The sequence below is a fragment of the Elephantulus edwardii genome, unplaced genomic scaffold (genome assembly GCF_000299155.1).
Source record: "Elephantulus edwardii isolate Elephantulus edwardi_28Jun2011 unplaced genomic scaffold, EleEdw1.0 scaffold00032, whole genome shotgun sequence".
NCBI classification, from domain to species: Eukaryota; Metazoa; Chordata; class Mammalia; order Macroscelidea; family Macroscelididae; genus Elephantulus; species Elephantulus edwardii.
This window is the reverse complement of record NW_006399782.1, coordinates 12,002,181-12,018,126: the sequence shown is the minus strand read 5'-3', so window position 1 is coordinate 12,018,126 and position 15,946 is coordinate 12,002,181. Positions and strand designations below refer to the sequence as shown.

Below are 15,946 nucleotides of genomic sequence, written 5' to 3'. Positions count from 1 at the left end.
AGTGCATCTAAATTCCAAAATCAATCTCCATAATAGTCTATGTGTTTCCTACTGCCAAAGGGGCCCTTTAGAGTAGTGAGAGAAGATCTTCACCCTGAAACCCACAGCGTCCCTTTTCAGCAGGAAGTAGCTAAGAGAATACGCCATCCCCTTTTCCTTATGAAAATATTAATTATTTTAGCATGTGATTTCCATTGAGTCAACTTAAATCAAGTAAAGTTAATGAATTCAGTTAGAGGTACATATTGTAATGAATTCATTGTTGGGCATTTTAGAGGAATGTTACAGTAGTGATGCAATTATTCAAGGTCCTGAGGGACCTTCACAAAGAAAACACTATTTAATAATTCTCCTTTAACACATTGCCGCAAATGACGGGAATACACTGAAAAAAAAAAAGTGTTTCTAAGCACAGTCGTCAATTTAAAAGTGTGCAGCAATGCGTTAAAACCCCAAATCTCTCATAGTTAGCCATAAGCATGATATTTATCTAATGAACAACAGGAAATTTTAATTTCATTTAAATTTAATTTTTAATAGGTAACATTTCCTTGTCTACTTTAGCTACTAGGCTATTCAGAGAAACATCTGAAATTATTTGGTAATTACTAAAGAATTCAAAGCGTGCATTTCTCTGAATTTTAGCACTGACTTTAAGTCCTTTAGTAATTTCCTCCCATACCTGTTTATTCCAACTTTGAAGTAGACTCTCAAAGTCCAAATGCAACTAAATTTTGTTATGCTAAAATCATATATATATGAAGACAAGAATATATAAAAGAAAAATTACTTTTTTTTGTAACTGAGAAATCCAGTAACTAAGTAACGTAAGTGACATCTGACGAGGACATTTGACAAACTTGTCTCAAAACACTCCTTAGCTGTAATCAGTAACTAGTTCAATGTTTCACATAAAGAAAAGCATTTAAAATTACCCAGAACTTATAATAATTCTCCTTTAAAACCCCAAATTTAGAGCAATTCTAACAAAATTCTAGGTAGATAAATTGGTAAGTAAATGTGTTAGTTCTAGGTAAGGGCTAATTTTAGGTTCTGAATGACCAATATAATCTATCTTGGGCTAGTAATTTGCTAGCAAACTCATCAAAACTTCAATGTTCTACATAAACAGATCATAGTAAAAACATACACATTTTTACATTAAAATATTTTAAGACACAATGGTCAGGTATTTTAAATTTTATAACATTACTCTAGGAAAACACTGTCACTCCATTTTGTAGGCTGAGAAAATTAGAGTTTAAGTGACTTTCTTAAGAGTAGCACCTTGATTGGTTCAACTAGAACAGAAAACTGACCTTTCTTTCTAGACTTTTTCCTGGAAAGAAAGGCAGACTTGGATTAGAATGAAATGTTTTAAATGATTATTATTCAATTGCCATTTAATCAGAACCGACTCATAGGTATGACCATACAGCAGGTTTTCAGAGGCTGTAAGTCACAAAAGAGGAGACTGGTTATCTTTCTCTTGTGGAGATGCTGGTGGATTAGAATTGTCAAGAGTTGCTGCAGTGTTAGCCTAAAAGTTGGCTTTATTTTTAGCCATTAGTCCCCTCTGGTCTCTAGCTACCTTTACTGCAGACACATGGTCTTGTAAATCATCAACAGCTATGGGACTAGGATAAGAGAAAGAGTGCGTCCCACACTGGGCAGCAAGACTTGAGGAAAGCAAGACTTGTGGAGGCAATATTTGAGGGAGACTGGAGTAAGACCCTGATGGTGAGACCTTGGTGATGGTGGTGGAGATTGTGACACTGCTGTGGACAAACTGTGGCAAGGTGTGCCTTGAGCCTTCTTGTACTTGTGCTGGCCACAGTTAAAGGTTTTGCTATTCTTAGCAGAAGCCTGAAGGAGAAGCTGACTTACAACTACTTGGAGTCAAACTTTGCTAGCTGATTTAGATTTAACTGCTAAAATGAAATCAGAGCCTGGACTGAGAAATTGTGCCTTGCAAATTAGGCTAACATCTGGACTTGTTTGGGGTGATATTCTTTGCCTTCCCTAATGCCTACTTTCTAACTTATTTCCCTAATAAACTCCATTCTCAGAACCAGAACTGTGAGTCAGCAATGCATTAAACAAACCTCTTGCTGTTGGTGCTGCTCTAAAGGAACCATGGGGCTGGGCTATGTGTTCTTTACCTACTTTCAGCTCTGGAGCAGTGAGGGGCTGGGCTATGCTTACTTCCTCTGGCCCACTGAGAGAGACACTCACAGACCTGTGCCTTCATCTCGGGTTTTCGGCTCTCTAGATAGTTGCCATATTTGGGTTAGCAGTGTAGTGTCCTATGGACTAGATCATCAAAGCCCTCTAAATCATTAAAGGCTGTGGAAGATTAAGATTAGACAACTCTGTATCGAATAACATGAGAGATTTAAAAGCATGAAAGTCAACCTATACTCTGTAGAGTTCTAAAAACACACAATGAAATGTTTGTGTCTATAGGTTAAGGCAAAAAATGAGTCTTCAACTTAATGTGATAGAAAATGAAATGAAAAATAGAGCTTGCTCATGAGTTGTTTTTTTTTTTGTGGGAGGGGAGTAAGAAAAAAAATCCCTAGTCCTGCCACCTGTACTATTTCTAAGTTGATATTTAATAGTCATTAATAACTTCACTCTAACCCATAGAAAACGTTTTGGTAGATGAGAGACTAGTTGCACTCACACCTAATTTTAGTTAAATGCATTTGCATTGCAGTCTTCTCTTTTTCAAATGGTAAAGTTCATCATTTTATATTTCCATAAAATGTATTAATCCAATATACTATTATAATTTACATCCAGGGTGATGGATTATAGTGAGCTGTCTTCTGTAACATCGTATTTTGACAGATGGTTTTTTGGTATCTCATTGGACAGATATTAATCAAGAACAAATTTTGTAAGCAAACCAATAAAACAAACAAACAAAACAAAAACACAAAGAAATAGTATGATCTTTTAAACATCCCTCAAGGTGGCAGAATTTAACTTAAGAAATGATTTACAGCTTTTATATAATGTTCAGAGAGCTCTGTGGCCTACTCCACCAGCAGCTCTGAGGAATAAAGATGTACAATTTCCTCCCATTGAATTTACAGTCTCAGAGACCCAACAGAGCGTCAGATATGACTTGACAACAATGAATTTGGGTTTTCTGAGTATAGAGAGATCACGTGGTTCTGTTGTGTCTTTCGAAAATAAAAATGTTATCTTATTTGTACTTGTTCATTTGGCTGTGCCATGTTTTTCCATACTTGCTCACAATTATCTAGTAAAATGAAATGGAGGTAAACATGTCTTCTTAAGAAGAGAAAGTTTTTGTAGAAGACACTTTTGTACCCTCACCTGAGGCTGCTGTGGCATTTGTAGGGGTTGAAGCAGCTGCTTGAATCCGAGCATGAGGGGGAATAAGGATAGTAGCCAGAGGTGGGTTACTTGAAAGTTCTAGAGAAAAAGTAAAGTACATGTTAGAGTCCACTCTTAACATTGTATATGAAATTATTTTACTACTAACGATAAGTATATTATTTTAAAACATGGTTTGACAGGAAAAGGACATGACAAACTTGGGCCTCAGACTTAAATTTAAGGCGCTATTAACTAAGTTATACAGAAAGCTGGTAGAAATGCTGTGGCTCTGGCTCCTAAAATAAGGGTATGTCTAAGAACTAAAAGTATCCTGCTGAAACGTAGCGGCCAAAAGTACTGAGGGTGATGGTGTTATAGCTGAGAATACAAGTACAGTCTGTGTTGTAATTTTACACACCTCCTTAGACAACCACGCATAGACCAAACTAAAAAGACTCACTGCTGTGAAGCTGGAACTGACTCACAGCTGAGTCTCCTTTAGGTTTCTGTATCACAAGGGAGGAGATTTCCCATTTTTCTTCCTCAGAGCTGCTGTGAGATGCGAACCACCAGATAAGTGGTTAGCCGCAGATCCATTACCCAATTTGTAAGTTTATTAACTTATGTTTGACTTAATTAAGTTTATTAACTAAGCAAGTAAGAAGTATCCAAATACTAGTGGAAACAGGATTTAAGAAATAGCTAATTAATTACAATTGTTTTTATCTAAAATAGAGCTCTGGATAGACTTGTGGCAAGAAGCTACACTGCAATCCCAAAGGCACCCAGTTCATATCTACCAACTGCTCTGCAGGAGAAGGATGGGCAATCTCCTCCCATTGGATTAACTGCCTCTGAACCGCTGGAGGGTCAGGTATGGATTGGTTCTGACAGCATCATATTATTATTATTATTTATTTATCTAAAATAAGAATGCTTCTATTAAACTAATTATCCAAACACTAGTAGAAACAGAAGTGAAGAAATACCTGCTTAAAGTCTCTCACGGTTTTTACAAAAAATAAGAATGTCTTATTGTAATAAATTTAATTCTTAACTTAGTAAGATCATATACCACTTTCTTCTTTTCTTACTTTTAGAAAGTTTGAAATACAGTTTTTAACTTGCATATGAAAAAGTTAACCTCTGTAAACTATAAAATAGACTGCCTTTCTTTTAAGAGTTAAATTTTGTTTATGAGTCTTTAGAAAGTATTTTAATGGAAACAGAAATACCATTTGATGCAATAATTCCATAGGTATATTTCAGAGGAAAAGAACTGGGACACTAACTGATATATATACATCAATGTTCATTACAGCATTATTTACAATAGTAAAAGAGTTGAACACAATCTGTGCCCGTCAATGGATGAATGGCTGAAAAAAAAAATCCTGACAGTATATTCACACAGCTGAGTATTCTGCATCACTAAGCAGTAATCAAAAATTGTGAAAGAGGGCAGGATACGGATGAGTCTAGAATAAATTATGCTAAGTGCTGTAAGTCAGTCACAAAAAAAGACAGTGTAAGACCACAATTATAAAAAGCTAAGGAAAAGTTTGCACACAAAATCAACACTGGAAGGGATAATAGGGGTGGGAAAGAGAGTAAAAATTAAGTTGGTGAAGGGAAATGCAGTACATAAGAAGGAATGAATTATTTACTGTAACTATTCAATTATACTATTCAATGCCAATTAATATTACAAAACATCTATGAATGGTTGTATGAAACACACACACACACACGTACGTACGTACGTAAACCGTTAAAATTAATAGCTAAAACTTAAGATGCTACTAAGTCAATTGATTCAAAAGGCAGAAAGAAGTGGTGGTTAGTTTGTACAAAGAAAGCATCGAGTGTAGCTAATATAACTGCATCTGTTGGTTTACCTGAGAGAAATCAAGTTTACCCTTGTTATTCCAGCACTTATTTGGTGTCCTCTCATTTCACTTAAGCGTCATAATCTGAATGAGTAACTGTGCAACTGTAAAACTACAGGAAGACACTATAATCTGAGTTACAACATGTATCTTAACACAACAGGCATGGCTGAGAAAAGAAAAAGTTTAGAAATTGTTTTTGTTTTTTTAACTTGAAAACAAAAAGTGTCATAAGATAAAACGATTTAAAAGTACACAATTTGGTACATTCACATGTATAACCATCGAGTTTTATCTTGCTTCAAAAGATTTTTTATAAAAAAATAAAATTTTTATCACACTAGAAGGAAACCTATGTTCAAACCCCCAAATCCTTGGCAAGGGAAGTAGTGTTATCATAAAATAGTTTTCAAATGGTTTCTGGTGCAAAACTCCTAGAATGTGAATTTATTTAACTTACTGAGTATCTATCAGATACAAATGATAAGCGGTTATGATAAAGAAAAGGAATTAACTGATGCTAACATTACTGAAAAATTAATGGGAGTAAAAATTTAAAACGGAGATCATGCTGCTCTTCTATCTTTTACCCTTTAATTGAGAAGACCAGACAGTCCAGTTCATCAAATTATCAGCCTTCCCTGATAATAATAATGAGTAGGTTCTAAGAGAAGATATTTTCTTACAATCAGATTTAAAAGCTGTTTTTGTTCTCACTGTGAAAGAAGATTCAATCAGTCCAGTTTAACGTACATACAATCTTATACTCAGGCAAACAAGAGACTCCATAGTAATTGTTATGGCTAATGACTGTAGATTCTAGGAGTAAGAAAAATATCAGTGCAGGATGTGAAAGCTATTCTTCAGTAACTAAAGTCAAGTTTAATATGACATCCCAGTTAGGGAGGAAAAGTTCTTGAACCAAAAGGCTGCTATAAAATCTACTCGTTCACTCATTCATCTGTCAACATCGAGCATGAAAACAATGTGTTAGACTTTAGGCCAGAGATAAAAAGATAATGACCCCTGTCTCATCAACAGTACAAAATGCAAAGACCATTGTCCAAACTAGCTAGAAAGTTTTTCCCATTTGTTTAGGATAGGTCACTTTTTATTGAAATGATCACTATGACTATGTGCTCAAACGAACATCCAAAAGAAAATCTGAAAAAACAAAAGATAACCAGAGCTAATAATCTCTAAAAGAAATGTAGTATCAGTGATCTGTGGTCACTGATGGTGCAGAGGATAGGCAGTTAGCTTCTAACTGCAAAGACTAGTAGTATGAACCTTCTAGCTGTTCTGTGAAAAAAGATGGCTGCCTGTGTACATAAAAATGTACATAGTCTTGGAAACCCTACAGAGGGAGAGTTCGATGCTGTCCTACAGCTTATGACTCAGAACTAACTTGATTATTAAAAGGCGGTTGCTTTACTTACCACCCAACATTCTCTTCTATTCTGTCCATCTCTCCACCCAACCCCCAGCCCCACCTGTTCTGTTTATCTGCATGAACAATGGAGGGCCAGTGTTAGTCTGGGTAAGTGTTTATGTAGAACAGTGTGGCAGGCACAGGGGGGTGCTAACATTTGATTTCAATTCACTTCGTAAGGAAGAATTCCCTTCAAAGGCAACAACAACAGCAGCTGAAAGGCAATCACTACAAGGTCAGAATGCCCCAAAGGATCCATACCTTCTTTCAATTCTGATCCCACCTATCCCTCAAGGCTCTCATTACGTTTCTACTGAGTTGAAAAGTTCATTGTAATGACCACACAGAACTTATACACAATATTCATGGTTACAGAGTTTGTAAGTAACAGGATTCAATTCTGCTTGGAAACTCAAAGGTTATTTAGCCAAAACAGTCTTTTCTCAGCAGTACCTACTTATATAAGTAAATCTGTCTTTGACTCTCAGTCTTGCAACTATGGACTCTGCTGTGCCCAGACAAGTGTTATGAAGTTCTCTCAGATCTGCCAATTATAAACAACCCTATTCTGACAGTATGCCCAGACCCAAAGGTCCTTAGCTTTAGCTCCAGGGGTAAGCAGACTTAGCTCAGTTCTGTCTCATACCAGCTCAATTCTATCACTTCTTCTGCCATATGGGCTGCCATGTTCTGAGCTCATTCTATTTCTATACCACAGAAGAATCTCTGGCTCTCAGCCTATGCAATTTAAGCCAGGCAGAACAGCATAACGGATCAAATTCTACTTCTGTCTTCTATGCATTTTAACTGCACGTTCCCACTCAAAAAAAGTGCTACTGACCTTATTTAGGGTATAAGCAAGGTAGCCAATGCTCTTTGGTGGGCCAAAGATACTTCACATTTAAACAGTCCTGGTGGCCTAGTGTGTAAGGAATCGTGCTGCCAACCTTATGGCAGGTGGTGTGAATCCACTAGCAGCTCTCCAGAAGAAAGATGACTAATCTCCTCCTGTGTGATATACTTCCTCTAAAAACCCACTGGAGGGTCACTATGATTTGGTTCCGACTTGAGACATAACAACTCACACACTCTGCAGTGTGACAGGCCATGGTATAGTCAATATTCTTCACTACAGAAATAGATCTGAGACAAATAAATCTGTGTAGGAAGAAGTATAAGCAAAGTGCTCCTTAGAAGCAGTCAGTCAGGCGGTGTCCATCTTATCAGGAAGCATCAAGTATTGGAGAAGAACATCATGCTTGAAAATGAAAAGGGCCAGCAAAAAGAGGAAGACTCTCAATGGTATGGATAAACACAGGAACTGCAACCACCGGCTGGAGCACAGCAGAGATTGTGGGGATGGCACAGGATCCAATAGTATCTCATTCTGTTGAAGACAAGATCACTGTCAGTCAGAGCTGACTCGATGGCATGACAACTAACAACCTTGTCATGTAGTGAAAGTCAATGCTAGCAGCAATAAAAGTAATTATGAATAATAGCACAAACATATACAGGTACAGAGCCTTTTCTTAAGAGGAAAAAAAAACAAGCCTCCTTTCCCTATGTTGGCCTTGAGTAGACAGGAAGGGATAACTAATGAACAGAACAATGAGGAAAGTAAACAAAATCAAAGGAAGGTAAGAAAAAGGGGCACTTAATGGTGGTGCAATGGCTAAGTATTCCCTCATGATTGAGAGGCTGATGACTGAGACCTAAAAACCTGCTCTAGTGGCTTACTTTGTCATGTGGGGTCACTTGATGGCACTTCCCCCAAATAACCCAAGATCCTGGAGGTTTTGCCACATTAAAAAACCAGAGCAAGGGAAGAAGTCCACAAATGACTAAAACGGAGGTTTTTTAACCTAGAATATCCAGTCCTCAGACTGAAGAGGGTAAAGTTTCTGTAAACTTTTTAAAGTCAATCATCTTAAAACATAAGGAAATTTCATGGAAATTCCAAATCAGTTCTGTATCCCTGGTAGGTTCACTGGTGGCCTAGTGGGTAAGGAGTTGTGCTACCAGTTCAAATCTACCAGCTGCTCCTTGTGAGAATACGCCTTTCTGCAGGAAAAAAACAAACCAAAAACCCACGGGGAGTTCCCTCCCATATAATTTACAGTCTCTGAAAACAGGCTGGAGGGTCAGCTATGAGTTGCTTCTAACTCAGTGACGGTGACTGAGTAGAGCTCATTCCTTCCATCTGTTCATGCCTCTCTGATAGCTTGTTTACTGCCAAACTATTTGCCTGAGTGAATGAAGAAGGCTTCTTATCCTCTTGCCGTATTTTTTTCTCTCCACTGAAAGTCATCTTCTTCTGTGAGGATAGATTTTGGATATTCTATGGGGTTGTCACAGCACGGCCAAACTGGCTATATTTTAGTTGGTTTCCTTAAGTAGGGTCAGACTCATAGTGAAAGAAACACTTCCCAAATCTGTGCTGTCCTCGTAATCTCTGCTGTGCTTAAGTCCACTGTTGCATTAATTATCATCCTACCTCCTTTAGGGTCTCTCTAATAAAATTTTTTACCCCCTGTGGTGTCAAAGGTTTCTTGTTCAAAATGTCCTTCCTAGACAATGATTAAGTGTTTATTTTGTGCTGAAGTAGTTGTTGTATTAAGAAAAGTGGGTCAGGGTATGATACAAGGGCCACCCTACTAGAGGGTGGACAGATGGGAACTCTGGGCTTGCTCCCTTTTTCTAGGATGCCTGCTTTCTAGCTACACTACAAGTGACACTCTAAAATGCTCACCAGTCCCTATAAAACGAGCCTGAAAACCTATAGTCTTTGAGTCATTTTGCTGATGGGTCTGAGTCTTTGGGAGACTTGCCAGCAAACCACCAAACACAAGAGATATAGAGGAGTGAGGGGACTGAATGAAGGAGGAAGTGATGTTGGAAATCATGGAGTTATACAGCAAATCAAACACCTTGGACTTTGCACTGCCTTTAACTTGTCTGCTACTAAGCTTGGCAGAAAGGATTATGAATACACACTCTCTGACCAAGCGTGATAGGGTGCTGTGGGTTGTGGTTCTTCTGATAACATGCCCAAAGTAACTGAGACAAAACCTCAAAATCTTTGCTTCCAGGCAACATTTCTCCAAGGCAGAGCTGTCTAGTCTTTCAGTAGCTCAAAGTGTATTCCATATTCTTCATTAATGCCACAATTCAAACTCATCAATTCTTCTTCCACCTTCCCTGATTACTATGCAACTTTCACATGCATATGAGGTGACTGATAATAATACCATGGCATGGGTGTGGTAAACCTTAGTCCTCAAAGTCACATCCTTGCTCTTTTGCAATTTAAAGGGGTCCTTTACAGAAGATCTGCCCACTGAAATATGCTGTTTGGGTTTTTTGATTGTCGCTACTTCTATAGGCACTGATAAAGAATCCAGGAAAAATGAAATCCTTCATAGCTCAATCTTTGCCCCATTTATCATTGCATTTATTATTGGTCTAGTAAGGACTGTTTTTTTGTTTGTTTTCTTTATATTGAGGAGTAACCCACAGTGAAGGGTATTATCCTTAAGCTTTGCCAGTAAGTACTTCATGCATTCTTCATTCTTTTGGAAGCAAGGTTGTACCAATTGATGTCTTCCTTCAACCCTTCTGCCCCATTCCTCTTCCTATAGTGCAGGTTCTTGGACTATTTTCTCAGTATACAGGTGGAAGAGATATGATAAAAGATATATAATTTTGACTCGCCTTTCTTAATTTTACACTATAAAGTATTCTCTTGTGCTATTAGAACAACTACGTCTTTATGTTCAAGTTCCACATGAGCACAATTAAGTGTTTTGGAATTCCTTGTCTTCACAATATTATTCCTAATTTACTACAATCTACACAGATGACTGCCTGTGTATAGTCAATAAAACACAACTAAACACCTTTCTGGAGTCTATGTTTTCAGGTTAAGATATACCTCTAAAATCTACTACCTTACTCACTGGAACTGGCTGACAGCTGAACTCCCCCTGGGAATTGCATGGAAGGAGCCTACCCTTCTTTCTTCCATTAAGCTTCTGGTATATTAGAACCACCATAGAGGCTTGCGCTGCTAACCCAAAGTCAGGAAGTAAAAATCCACCAGCTACTCATCAGGAGAAAGATGGGCAATCTCATCTGATGCAATTTGGAATCGCTGACAATCTGCTGAGGTCAGCCTTGAGTTGGTTCTACTTGATGCAATGAACAGCAACATACATTGGAATAAGCAATAAAGATACAGAGGCAGTACAATGAATAAATACAAAATGAGATGAACTTCTGGGGAACAAAACCAACAAATTTTTCAGGATCAAGGAAAAGTTTCTATATATTGAAACTGGAGAAGGAATTGTACATACAAGAGACTGAAAATGAAAAGTAGGCTAATATTTACTTACTAAATATGAGTGCTAGGCCAGAGTAGGAAGAAAATGAAGGTACCAAGGAGGTTTCTAAAACTGAACGTAGGCTAGCTTTGAGGAATGGAGGTAAGAGGTAGAAAGAATAAGATAAACTGTGTGACCTCAGAGATAAGAGTTCAAAACTAAATGGCAACAAGTTTCAGAGGTTTTAAAAAAGTTAATGGAAAAAGTTATAAGGGAATTAATAGACACATTAAAAAGCATGATGAAGGGAAAGGCACTATATAATAAGGTGATGAATAGCACAGTACCACTAAAGAAAAGGAATATACATGGGGAGAAGGACAGAGAAAAAAAAAACTGCATCAACAATCATACACTCCTGCAAAATCAGCTGTTGAATGACATTAATCTACAAGAGTATATCTAGGCAGATAGACAAGATAAATATAGACAGGTGAGAGGGACCACATTCATGACCATATATACCATATATGTCATATTTTTACATTTACATTACTATACGTAGTAAGCATATTAATACACACAACAGAGCCAACAAGGAGCAAAGTTATATAAGGTTCTTAAACATAACTAACCACCCTGAGGGACCGCCAATGTCTAATGGAAAATCAAGGCCAATTAGTATCATCAAGTTCACAAAGATAAATGTCCTATTATTTTATTAAGTAGCAAATAGGATTTAAAAAGTTTTCAAGTAAGGTTCAACTATTGGTCTCTTCTTATCCAGAACAAATAAAAGGGAAGAAAAGCAAAGATGCATAGGAATAATTAACCCTAAGGATTAATGGACCACAAAAACAGTCACCACCTTGAGACAAGCAGATGACGTCTGGCTACTATGGTTAACCACGTAAAGGAAGGTCCCGGATTGTGCTGGGGGAAATGTGGACTGGACACAACTCAAAACCACAAAAAAAGCCAGGCTTACTGGTAGACCAGACTGGTGCAACCCTCCAGACCTAACCTTTAGCCACCCCGCAAACTTGGAATAAAATTCATCATACGTGACCCATCTCATCAAACAGGAGACAGGCTCATAATAAGATGAATGAACAATGACACTGGGAAGCACTCACTCCTTGGAACAGTCAACCACATATCAGCATTTGCGCAAGGATAAAGCTCAGAGGGAAGGGAGGAGGCTGGCAGAGGAGATTTAATGGACATGAAAATCACAGGGAGGACGTGGAAAAAATGTAGTAACAATATGATTATTGTAGGTAATATCATAAAGCAAAACATGTATGAATGGTTGAGTGGAAAAACAATTTGCTTTGGAAACTCACTCAAATCACAATCCAAAAAAAAGTTAATGGATGAGGAGGATTTTTTTCAATCAACTGCATAACAACAACAAAAAAAAATCATCAAATAAATCCTCCATTAACAACAACAAAAACTTAGCTAGTATTTGAGAAAATTATGTTCTGGTCATCATTATATGCTTTGTAAGAATCATTTTATAATGAAATATTATAGCTGCCAACCAAAGTATCAAAGAAAGGTTAACTAAACTCAGTCAACTACATTATATTGGATTGCTATTTACACTGCAAACAAGAAGAAAAATTTCCTTGAAAATACAAATAGAATAAAGACAACCATATCTAACTGGCTAAAAATGGAAAACAGGTATTTTACTCCAAATCTAGTTGGAAAAGTTGAGTTTCTTATAATCAAAATATCCTGTAAAATGTCTAATCTGAATCTATCCAGCACCATACTTAAAATACGCTTGAGCCTATTCTTACAGTCACTGTCAATCTATATTGTTGAGGCTCACCTTCTCTTTGACCGTTCACCTTTCCCTTTATGATGTCTACAGACAATATGTCCAAAGTGTGTTAGACAAAGTTACAAAATCCTTGCTTCTAAGAAGCAAGGTTGAACTTTCTCCCAAGATTTGTTTGTTCTTTTAGCAGTCCATAGGATATGTGGGACTCATTCTCTAACATCACAATTCAAAGGAATACATTTTTTTGGTCATCCTTATTTACTGTCTAACTTTCAAGTGCTCAGGAAGCAACTAAACCATGACTTGGGTCAGGCGAACCTTGATCTTTAAACTGACATTATGGCTCTTTAGCACTTTGGAGAGGTTCTTTTTTTTTTTTTTGATGCAACAGCAAGAGATAAGAGGTTTATTGCAGAGCTCCGGGCAGACCCTTATCTCCTCGGGCAGACCCTTATCTCCTCGCAGGAGACAAAGGAGCCGACCGAGAGCAGACAAAGTTGGGTTTTTTTATACACTTTAGGGGGATACAACTGAGTATCAGCTTCTCATTGGGTGATGAATGGAGAGGTTCTTGACAGCTGAATTTCCCAATGCAACGAATCTTTAAACTTCTTGATGGTGGCTACCATGGGTGTTTGATTGTGGATCCAAGTAAAAGGAAATTATTGAATTCACCAGCTATTATTTCAATACCTAGAAGAGTATAGCCTGATTATCAAGAGATTTGCATTTTTAATAAATATTACAAGCATATAATATTTATAAAAATATCTAAATCTATAAAATACAGTACATAGCCCCCAGTCACCGAAAGGCCTCCCCTTGGGAGTCCCCTTGCTTTCGGATGCTCCATTCTCCACCACCCCCACTGCCTGCCTTCTACAGCTGCCATCTTCTGCAGGTTGTTTGGCAGAGGAAAAGGAATAGTATCATATTATCAACTACCCAGAACCACCACTCTTTAGACCGCTTTGCTGAGGCAAGTAAGGGTGGTGACCTGCTTCTTGCTGAGGATTATATTCATAAAAGAATTCAATTGAGAAGTGGCAGGAAGACCCTGACAACTATCCAAGGGATTGCTGATGATAACAATAAAAAGGCCAGTGTAATCGAGCATAATTCAGCCACAGGGTGGCCAGTGCAAGAATATATGGCTCCTTGTAGTGACTCGATTGGTTAAAGACTACCAGCTGAAGGCTCATGGATTTTAAATGCTTGTAGCTCAATAAAGTTTAAGTCCCTTGTCCCAAGTTTGAAACCTCATAATATAACCAATTTTAGATCTACTAGTGTAATTCTGTCATATAATAAACTGGGAGGGGGAGTACTTAATCTGACATCAATTCTTCTGTAAGTAAAAACAGCCCCTCCCTCTCACTTTTTTACCATGTATTTGGATTCTAATTTCTGCTTAATTTCATTCTCTCATAAATACTTCTTATAGACATTTTCACTCAAAAGAATCCAACAGAATACAAGGATAGTCATGTGCAAGTTTAGTTTTGCCACTTAGTTTAAAAAGTATGAAGGAGGTATAGGCAAATTAGTGCAGCTGTGTTTCACTTATGATTTGATCCACATTTTATATAAATGAAGATTTCCCAACAGACGAGAATTTATAAGTGCTATTATCTGCAACTCAAAACTCTCAATTCAAGATTCATACAAATCTGAGGATAGTATCAGAAGATACATCCTTTTCACAGGCAGTGGAAACGTGCTCCCCACTTTGGATGCAGGCAAGAATAAGTCAGACAAGAAGATAATGCTGGGCACACAAAAAGGCACATAAGCAGACGAGGTGATCCTCGAGGTGTGCACACTATTTCATAATGGAAATCAGACTGCTAACAAGATCATGGAATTCCCTAATCATCATAAACAATGAGCTACAATAAATTTTCAAATAAATAATACATTCAAAGGCAACATGCATAAATGTTGGCTTTGATGAGCGAGGCTTCTACCTACAATATTTGTTTTTGATGCTCATCTGCAACTTGTTCTCAGACCTATTACCAGCACTTCCTCTTCTACATTCTTTTCAAATGATCTCTTTCTCTGATCTCTTCTCTCGGTCTTCTTTTTACTATTTTTTGTCTTGTTTTCTGAAATGAGTTTTCTCTCACATCACCTCCTTTTTCACTTTCTAATAATTCCTTCCACCTCAAACCCATAGTCTGCATGTTGCTCCCTGGTAATTTCAAATAACCGATTTGAGCGCTCAAGTAAGCAGTTCCCCATATTCCAAACTATTGCTTCTTCTGGTCTTGCCACACCCCCAACACCCATCAAAAGATATTCTATCAGGTAATCCAGTGAAATGACAGAAGAGCAGTGAGTTCACAGTACACCGTATTAATCTTTGTTGAAAATTTCGTCTCGATCACACCCTTATCCCTATACTCTCCCTTCCATTCTTATGGAGGGAACTCTGGTGGCCTAGTGGTAAGGAGTTGCACTACCAATTCAAAGGTAAGCCATTCAGATCCTCCAGCAACCTTGAAAGGCAAAGATGGGCACTCTTCTCTTGTGCAATTTACAACCAATTTACATCAGTTCTAACTCAATGGCACATAACAAGAACATCATATCCGCATGGGGGAAAATGTTTGCTAAAGTCATTACCGTTGGAGAAATTTCATAAAAATTTGGGAGAAAATAAGGATGTGTGGTAGAGTCAGAAGATGCATTCAATGACAGAAGGAAAGAACGGTTTCCAAAATCTGGAGGCAGATATTTCCAGTCATGACCTCTTAGAACACCCTCTCCTCTGAATTAAGGATCCAAGAGGTCAGAAGGATTTAAAAGTTTTGTGTGTCATCGTTGTTTCTCTTTCTCTTGGTTGACTGCAGAAATACTTCTTTCGATTATATGAAATTAATAAGAATTCCCATTTATGGCTAATTACCCCATGGCACAGTAACAAACATCAACCTGTTTAAGCTTTACGTTTCAAGGGTCTAATCATGAGAATTCTGTTGATGTGTCAGGTTTCATCAATTACCAATTAAAACAATAACAGTAACAACTATAGGAAAATCTGAATCCCTCAATAAACAGAGGCTGCATGAATTCATGAACACTACTGTTGTTAGGTGCCGTCAGAGCCAAGTACGATTCACAGAGACACTCTAAACAGTGGTTCTGAACC

The 15,946-nt window shown here is 37.6% G+C and overlaps 1 protein-coding gene across 2 annotated transcripts in view; it reads right to left on the bottom strand.

Moving 5' to 3' along the window:
• The window catches only part of GSK3B (glycogen synthase kinase 3 beta), a 275,384-nt gene that overhangs the window by 8,607 nt on the left and 250,831 nt on the right, over positions 1-15,946 (bottom strand). For both annotated transcript variants that reach the window (XM_006884256.1, XM_006884255.1), the window contains one exon: positions 3,349-3,447. In XM_006884256.1, the coding sequence (XP_006884318.1) occupies positions 3,349-3,447 (99 nt within the window). The remainder of the gene's footprint in view (positions 1-3,348; positions 3,448-15,946) is intronic.